Source organism: Camellia sinensis, chromosome 13 (assembly GCF_055761805.1).
Source record: "Camellia sinensis isolate YWXY chromosome 13, ASM5576180v1, whole genome shotgun sequence".
In the NCBI taxonomy this organism is placed as follows: Eukaryota; Viridiplantae; Streptophyta; class Magnoliopsida; order Ericales; family Theaceae; genus Camellia; species Camellia sinensis.
Genome location: NC_138973.1, coordinates 111403046 through 111412237, shown reverse-complemented (window position 1 = coordinate 111412237; position 9192 = coordinate 111403046). Strand labels below are relative to the sequence as shown.

General features: G+C 34.4%; 1 protein-coding gene across 1 annotated transcript; it reads right to left on the bottom strand.

Annotated features, from left to right (window-relative positions):
- Nucleotides 1-528: 528 nt before the first annotated feature.
- LOC145806378 (auxin-responsive protein IAA15-like) lies at nucleotides 529-8199 on the bottom strand. The gene is made up of 4 exons (XM_082903187.1): nucleotides 7854-8199; nucleotides 6600-6793; nucleotides 5225-5339; nucleotides 529-796 (listed from the first exon to the last, which is right to left on the bottom strand). The coding sequence occupies exons 1-4, from the start codon at nucleotides 8135-8137 to the stop codon at nucleotides 781-783; spliced, it is 609 nt and encodes a 202-aa protein (XP_082759313.1). The 5' UTR covers nucleotides 8138-8199; the 3' UTR covers nucleotides 529-780.
- Between the last annotated feature and the right edge of the window lie 993 nt (nucleotides 8200-9192).

The following is a 9192-nucleotide window of genomic DNA, read 5'->3' as shown; positions in this document are numbered from 1 at the left end:
TGGAACACTAACTTAATGATGCCGAGATAAGGGCTAAGAATGAGGCTCAGAAAACTAGAGCGGCGGAGCTCAAAGTGGCAGGAGCAGTTGACTTGGCAACGTCAAAAAATAACGAAACACAATGCCTTGTGGACCATGCAATAACCGATCGAGATACTACCAGTCTTTTCCTAAAAAAAGCCATTGACAGCCTAGCTTACAATAAGGGCTTCATTGAGAGAAGAAAGATAGAGGTGCAATCCACGAGGGAGAAACTAGCCGACGACGTTTGTTGATGCGAAAATTGTTGCTTCAAGCATGGATCGACAAAAACCCTTCAAGCGGTAGCTATAGATTCTGCTTCGTCGCTATATGAGAGCTACACAATGCCGTTCTGTCATGAACCAAACCCATCCCTATAGCTTTAGCACCGTAACCGGCCAGTAATACTGGGATTACCGAAGGCCTTTAAACAAATTAAGCAATATTAAGGGGCTAACAGAAGCAAATATCAATTATAATGTCCATAGAGCTGTGCAGACTTACATGGACAGGAAATATAAAGCTTATATACATATTTGTGTCATCATGTACCCAATGGTCTTACGTTACCAATATAAAGATAGTCAAAAAGGACTTAGCCCTAAATACAGAGTTACAAAAACTGTTCATACAAACAGAAGGAAACAAGACTAAAACTTGTTTGCAAAACATGACCACACTTAGACTCGGGAACCTCCTCGGGAGGCGTTGTGGTTGGCTGACCAAACAGATCCTTCAAGCAATCATCACTGAGCCTGGTCACGTACCTGATCCCCTACATACATAAATAATACAAATGAAGTGGAGCCCAGCGAATAATAACAGGATAAATGGTTTATGAATGATGTCCAAGCAGTTTCAGAAATCAAAGTTCATATCAGAAACAGACTCAAATTCAGATCCACATACTTAACCAGAAGTCATAAGCAGTTATATGTGGTACATCCATTAGCTATCATATCAAATTAGTCTTGAGACCTACATGCATATTCGATACCGACAACCATAAAGGTCCGTATCTTGCGAACAAGTAGCCATGGTATTATATCCCCCAGGCAAGGGCCATGTGAACATAGACCACGGTATTGTTTCCCCCAGGCAAGGGCCATATGATCATAAGCCACGGTATTGTTTCCTCTGGGCAAGGGCCATATACATAGTGACTACAGTATTGTTTCCCCCCGGCGAGGGCCATGTAAACTAAAGATGCCACAAATACATTTCGAAAAAATGGACATTCATTCATAATTCATAAAATAGTATTTCAAAAAACATATCTTATCATTTCAGACAGAAAAACTTATAATCAAACATAGCTTTACAGAGTTGTTACTCATAGATAGCTCCGGTAGTGGAATAATCAGAACAGTCGGATCAGATAATCTATGGCACCTGACCTACACAAACACATAGTGGATACACATTGAAACATACGCTCGAAAAACACCTAACTCATTACTTTTCTATCTTGGTTTGTTTCTAATCCTTATCCTCATTATTACGTCTTAATTAGGGCTTAGGAATGCCTAAGATGCAATGAGGATGCCAAAATGTAATTTGACATACTTAGTCAAATTTGCTGAAAATAGGGTCTTTGCTCGGGCACAACTTTGGTCGCTCGAGCGATCTGCAAAACTCTGCAAAACTTTTGAGAACTCTCATTTTACGTTCGAGCGCAACTTCCTATGCTTGAGCGAAGGATAAAAAATAAGGGTGGTCGCTCAAGCGCAGGTTCTGCCGCTTGAGCCAACCCCCAAACGAGCCAACCCCCAAACTCTGCAAAAGTACTGGGAGCTCGCATTCTTCGCTTGAGCGCAACTTCCTACGCTCGTGCGAATGGTGAAAATTCTGGAATTTTAAGATTGCACTCCCAGCTCCAAATCTCAAATTCAAAGCTTCAAAACACATCCTTTGGGCCCAAAACTTGAGAAAACAAGTAGAAAATCATAGAACTCTAAGATTTGAAAGTCATTTCGCAAAATCAAGCTCCAGAAGCAAGTGAATTATTCCAAAAGTAAACTTGAAATTATGAAAACATAACATGCATGTAATGATATGAGCTTCAATCGTCTAAAACATGATCAATTGAGATGTTTGGTACAAAAACATGTTGAATTCTTAAAACATAGCCAAGGTAAGGTCATGCGTGTGAAGATTTGCTTAAAATAACTTAAAAACTCCAAGATATGTACATGCATGCATGTATTAACTTCCAATTCTCCTATGTAAACTTAATTCTTGTATTAATCAACTTAATTCTCTTGAATTCAAGTGTTAAGTGTCTCTATTACAAAACTAAAGGCTTGAATTCTTACCTTAAGTGTTCAATTATACTCTAGATATCCAATTCTTTGAACTAGGAGGCCAATTCCCAATTTTCCTTCTAAATTCTCCCTTCCACTCTTGTTGAATTCAATCCTCAAGCTTCCCTTCTACTCCTCTCTTACGTTTTGGGACTTAAAAGATGATGAAGTGGAGGTGTATGTAATGGTCTAGAGTCAATTTAGCCTTATATAGGCTTTATCAATTACACTTAATTAAGTTGAGTTAAGAATAATCAATCGTGATTATTTATTCTAATTATTTGATTCCGAATCGAATTTCAATTAAACTTATCATAAAATTCTAAAAATTCCAAATAGCACATTAACCTAGACAATTTCGTGATCGGATGTCGATAAGGCCTTTAATTCGCATACCGAAATAAAAAATACAGACAGATATTCCTACCATGGACAAATAAAGACACAATTAACACAAAAACATATGCAATTAACTCAAAATTTCAGCTTAATTACTTATTAGGCATTCATAATTAAGGGTTAAAGGCTAATCACAGGTCGGGATTGTTACACATTCGAAGCATACGATGCCGAGAAAATGGATGATGAGGACAAAGGCACAAACCCTGATAAAAGTTGAACGATAGTTATAACTCTAGTTTGATTCTTGGGTTTAATTGGTAGATGTAGAGCTATAGGAATTAGAACACCAATCTAGCTTAGTGTAGAGGTATTTGCATTTGTAATAACATAATGTAATTTGTATTTGTCATAATGTTTCCTTAGTAAAATTCAAAAATTACATTTTGAATGAATATTTATACGTGTTATGTTCATAAACTAGACAATGTGGTGCCTTTAAATTGAACATTCCTTTGAATTTTTATGAATTACACTCTGTGCTGAGCACGGAGATTGCTCCGACTTTGGAGGCTTTTATTGATGGCGCTCTGTGCCGAGCACGGAGATTGCTCTGAATTCGGAGGCTTTTATTGATGGCGCTCCACGCTGAGCACAAAGATTGCTCTGAATGCAGAGGCTTTTATTGATAGCGCTCTGTGCCGAGCACGAAGATTGCTCTGAATTCGGAAGCTTTTATTAATGGCGCTCTGTGCCAAGCATAGAGATTGCTCCAAATTTGGAGGTTTTTGTTGATGCTTAACGGTCAATCAAAAGGAAATAACCAATATTAAATAGACAATGTGGGTGTTTGGGAAGTGGCTTTTTTTTAGGTTTTTTGGCTTTTTTGCTATTTTAGTAGGCTATTTTAGTTTTTGTATTTGGGAAGTTGGGTTAAATTTTTAAGTTGATTGTTGTATTGAAAAATATGTTTGAAATGATGTTTAAGGTTGAAATGACAAATTTACCCTTAACCTTATTTTTTCCAAAATTGATCTATAGGGGTAAAATCGTCATTTAACTATCTGAAGCCTACGCTGTGTTGGTGACAGTGTAGGTGTCTGTGCTGTTGGACAGCCGCTGCTTGACAGCCGTTGCTTTTCCATTTTTATTTTTTTTATTATTTATAAATCAATGGGTTAGGCGGGATCATTTGAGGCTAAAAGGTTTTTTTCCAATTTGAGGCTAAAATAGCCTGCCAAAAAGGTTCCCAAACACCACCAATGAATGAATACAACTTCTTGCATCATTGATTGACTTGGTATACATAAAGTAATATACATTGAAGTAAGAAAATAATGTACATCAATGATAAAATTTACGAAGATGAGTCAAATTCCAAGGCTAGGGTAATTTCCTGCCGTTCATATCTAAGAGGCGATATGCCCCTGCCCCTTTGATGGAATCTATCTAATAAAGACTAGCCCAATTGGGGTCAAGTTTGCCATCGGCGGGGTTTTTACTAGCAAACAACACCTTTTTTAGGACAAACTCCCTAGGAGTATATCGGCGTAGATGCACTGGTTGATTATATGATTTAGCAAGTTGTTGCTGGTATCGTGCCATTTTCACAAGCGCCCTATCTCGACGTTCCTTAATTAAATCTATATCCAGTGCCAACATCGTATCATTCTGCCCAGTATCAAAGGCCCTCAATCGAAGAATTGGCTAGCCAATTTCCAAGAGTATGATTAAACGATCATAAAAACGCGAGTTAGAATAGTAAAGCGCTCAACTCCTTTTTTTGCTCCATCACCAAGGAGGAGTTCCAGTGTATTTGCACTTGTGAAGTTGCAAAAGTGGATTGGGACATTCTTGAGACGATTCACCAGGGTACTACTTTGGTTAAAAGATCAAAACCTCAACGTCTCATCTCCGCTTTTGAAATTCTTTTTATGCGTGAGCATGAAACTTTTGATGAGTCTTATGCAAAACTCAGTGACATTGTGAATTCCTGTTTCATTCTTGGTGAAAAAATCTATAAACCTAGTGTTGTTGGAAAAATTCTGAGGTCATTACCTGATCAATTCCAATCAAAAGTGACAGTTATTAAGGAAGCTCAAGACGTTGATAAGCTAAAACAAAAGGAAGTTGTGGATTTTTGTAGTGCTCATGTAGTTGTTAAGAATCTGGAGTTTGAGAATGGTTTTTTTTCAAATTTTTATGATATGTATGGGATTAAGCAAGAATTTTCTGCTCCTATTACTTCAATTTCTGCAGAAAACAACTAACTCATTTCATGTTAATAATAAATCATATCAATTTTTATGCAAATTATGTGAATGAGCAAAAGTTCGTTGGTCAAGTTTTTTTTTTTGTTGTCATTTTTCTATTTTTCAGCCTAGAGAAATCTCTCCGTCTCTATTGTAAAAAGAAGTCTCGTGCATTGTGCGTGTGCGACAATTTTAGATGTACTAAAAATTATTTATAAAAAATAAAGGAGAAAAAGGTTGTTGTTGTTGTTATTTATTTATTTTTTTAAATCTAAAATTTATTGAAGATGATTAATTTAGGTAACTTACTTAAAAGGAACATCCCCAACTAACATCCAATCACCATCCTTGTCTTCGGACGTCGGCACATATTCAATTCCCCTCATCATATCCAAAAGCTTTCTCTCGCCACCTGAACCACCATCTGTTCACAGGTTAAATAAAATGCTAAAAATATAAAAATTAGACATAAAATAGGCAATAATAGATAAAATTTTAAAAAGTTAATTAGGGAAGTTCATTTTTTTAAAATTTTATCAATTTATTTATATTTTGTCTGATTCACTAATTTTTGTTATTGTAGGCCAACAGAGATAATAGTGAAGAGATGTGATACAGTGATGGTAAATAGAAGTGTTAAACAAAGGGGTAAACCTAAATTGACGTAAGCTAGTATAGTAAATAGATATATGAATCTCCTTAATTTGACTAACGATATGGCCTTAGATAAAATTGAATGAAAAAAAATTAGGAAAATGCCTTAGACCACTAATTAGTGGTGGCTCTAATGATGTGGCAGTGGGTCACACCCACTGCCACAGTGTATTTGTGCCTTGATTTTTTTTATTTTTTATTTTTTCAATTGCCACCTCACTAGTGGTGGGGTTAGTGATCGTAAATTAATGGTCTATAGCATTGCTCAAAAAATTATTCATATAGCCGTCCCTATTTGATGAGTCTTAAGACTTGATTTGATTTGATTTGATTTATTTTAAACTTTTTTTTTAATCAACAAAAGAAACCTTTATTAATGAATAACCAATACAAAGTATAAGAACATTATCACAACACCACCCTCAGGCTGGATAGTCTTCGTGATTATTATATCTCAATTTGCTTTAGACTTTTTGTTAGACTAAATTACCCTCAATACGGCCTAGGGTATAAATGTCAAATACCCAACCAACTCAAATACCATATGTATTATACAAAAAAGAAAATCGTGTGAGACAGTCATAATTATATAATAAAAAGTCATCTTTGAAGAGTTATTTATATAAAAATGGAAATGATAAGTCCACATTTAATCACAATAGTCTAGTTTGAAATTATGTATAATTTTATGTTCGTATAGCATTAATCTTATAAAATATAATAAAATTTGTGTACAAAAATCTGATTTGAAATAATGCAATGATGACGTTTGTAAATTATGAGATTAAGTAATAATGAAACTAAGTAATGGTTCTTTTTATACAAAATTTCAACTTATAATAATGATGTAGAATTATTTTATTTCAACTTAAAACATCTCATAAAATAATAATCATTATTGCATCATTTTAAATTATTTCACTTTCATTGAAAATGAGTGAACCTCAATGAATTATATGATTTTGAATTGTATATAAAATTTTGTTTGTATTGTATAAAAAAAAAACAAACAAACAAACAAAAAACTTACCAGTGTTTGCAAAACAAGTGAACATTTTCTTTAATTCCACAAGTAAGTCTTGATAGCCACCGTATGCGTCCAGGTCTACCTTCCGTAGATACGGAGCTCCATCTACAACCACCTTCACATACGTAGTAGTAGCACAACTCTCCAAAGCCTTCTTTCTAAACCCCCTCACCAGTGGCCACCCAATTGCTTGTACCCTACAAAACCCTCAAAAATACGTATAAATACTAGGGACCCTAACGAAATTACTTGAAATTTTGCACACTATTTATATGGGTTTAGACCCTATATTCATGTGAGTAGTGTATAAATTTTGAGTATAGTTTTTTAAGTATACATAACATTTCTCACACATATTATAAAAATTGTACCTTAGATTTATATCAGGTAATTACACTTACTACGTTTTACATTTTTTATGAAAATTTCATTTTAGCCTTTCGCTTCTTATTCTGATAATTAATGTTTATATTTTAAAATCAAATTACAATGCCACATTTTCATTTATGTACGTCAACGAGGTTGACAGAAAATTGCTTATGAGCCACACTTAACCGATTTACTTATTATTATTTTTACCGTCTCACTAAAATTCCATTTTAATTCCTTACAATCTTATTATAAAAAGAAAATTTTACTTTTGATTCATCTTCTTTTAATTGTGTTTTAAAAAGAATGTCACATGTGACACTCAAGTCAATTTTCATCAACTTCATTAATGTTAGATGAATGTAATAATGATATTGCAATTTGACTTTTTATTTGATCTTGCAACCTCAATAAAGAATGTTACATTTGGATTGAGTGATCTTATGAGAATGATAATATTTCTTATATTTGATTTATAAGTGAGGTAAGAAACTATGAGAAATCAAAAAAAGAACTCTCATACTTTATAAATTTCATTTTTTATCAAAAGTTGGTTGATTTAGTGAAAATATTGATTGGTTGTATTATTTTATAATACCAAAATTGCCATTAAAATAAGAAGGTAGAAAAAAAATTCACTGGCATCCATATTATCACATATGTTGCTTTACTTTTTTAATCATCCAAAGATAACCGTACAGAATTATAAATTTTCTTTTCTTTTCTCATCTTACAGGGCATGTAGGAAATTTAGTGCTATATTTAAAAGTGGAAGGTGGATATAAAATTTTGATAAAAATATACAAGGGTGGTAAATGAAATTAACCCAATTTATACTCTTATAAGAAGACATGATTAATTTAGTTAAAAAAAACACATAAACCTCACTTATTAGCGGCAGGTGATTTTCCGGTGCTGGATGACTGAGACTCAGATTCATCATCATCGTTGGCAAAAACTTCTCCACGTGGCAAGCTACCAGATCTCCCAAGGTTTAGATCAACGGTCTCAAAGTGTCCACGTTTCACATAACCGCTCCGACCGATGAATGTTGGAGGAGGGGGAGCGTCGCCGCCGGGCAACCTTAAGGTGAGCTCGGTGTCGTTGAAATCAACGGCGGTGATGTCAGATTCCGGTAAGGACTCCATGAAGTCCGGTGGTGGCGGAATCATCGTTTATACGTGGAAGATTGTTTTAGCTTTAAAAGAGTGAATTGTTGTTTCTCTGTGTATGTGTGGGGTATATGTATATGTGTATATTGGTCAAACAATTGGGGTGGGGGCAGCCAGTAATGGAATGACACGTGGGTGGAGCCAACAAAAGCCGTTGAGATTCTTACAGTGACGGAAGCATCTTTGAACTTTGGGCCTTTGGTCGGTACAAAGCACCCGGCTCTCCTCTCGGATTGTGGAAGGACCGTTAGTATCCACTTTTTAACTCTTTTTTCTCCCCTATATATATATTTTTTCCACAATGCTATGTAATTTGAGTTTGGTGGAATGGTACCGAGTTTTAGCTTCTCGATTATTTGGCCGGTTGTTCGAGTGATCGACTGGCAATAAAGTGATAGTTACGGTCGATAAACCCACGTATATAAATTCAGGTGATTCGAACAAATTTAAATTCAAGATATCAAATATTAGTATATTTTTTATTTTTAACTTTTAATCTTGAAAAATTCTAGGGTAAATTTTACTTTATCCTCTTGTACTTTTGGTTATGTGTAGATTTCTTTCATTTAGAAGCAATCATATAATTCTTTTGTGATTCATAAACTAAAATATGTACCGTTAAATATTCCGTCTAATTTAATAGTAAGTATAAAATATATGTCAGACATAAAAATGTTATATTCTTATTTTTAAATTTTAAAGAGATAAATCGAACATGAAATAAAGTAAAAGGGCCTAAAGTGCATTTTGTCTCCTAGACAAATGACTATAATATCTGTGTGAACATATTCGTTGTTCACGCAATTAGGCTACTTAAATACAAGGGTGTTTTAATCTTTTTCACTATAACATTAGCAGGCCTAATAGTGTACTTCAATTCACAAAACACACGATGGCTATGTGATTATTTCTAAATGAGACGGTGTAATCCATACATAGACCAAACCACAAGAGGATAAAATAAAATTTACTCAAAATTCTAGAACACGTACCAAAATGTGAGTGTATTATGCCCTCATTTACTTATTGGCTAAATTGGTCACAAAAAGACAAAA

Bases quoted from the DNA above. Each gene is read 5' to 3' on its own strand.
- LOC145806378 (XM_082903187.1), bottom strand. From the start codon at position 8,137: ATGATTCCGCCACCACCGGACTTCATGGAGTCCTTACCGGAATCTGAC. The intron at 6,794-7,853 runs GTGAGGTTTATG...AGGGTTTTGTAG, and splicing joins AAATCACCTGCCGCTAATAA to GGTACAAGCAATTGGGTGGC. The intron at 5,340-6,599 runs GTAAGTTTTTTG...ACCTGTGAACAG, and splicing joins CACTTGTTTTGCAAACACTG to ATGGTGGTTCAGGTGGCGAG.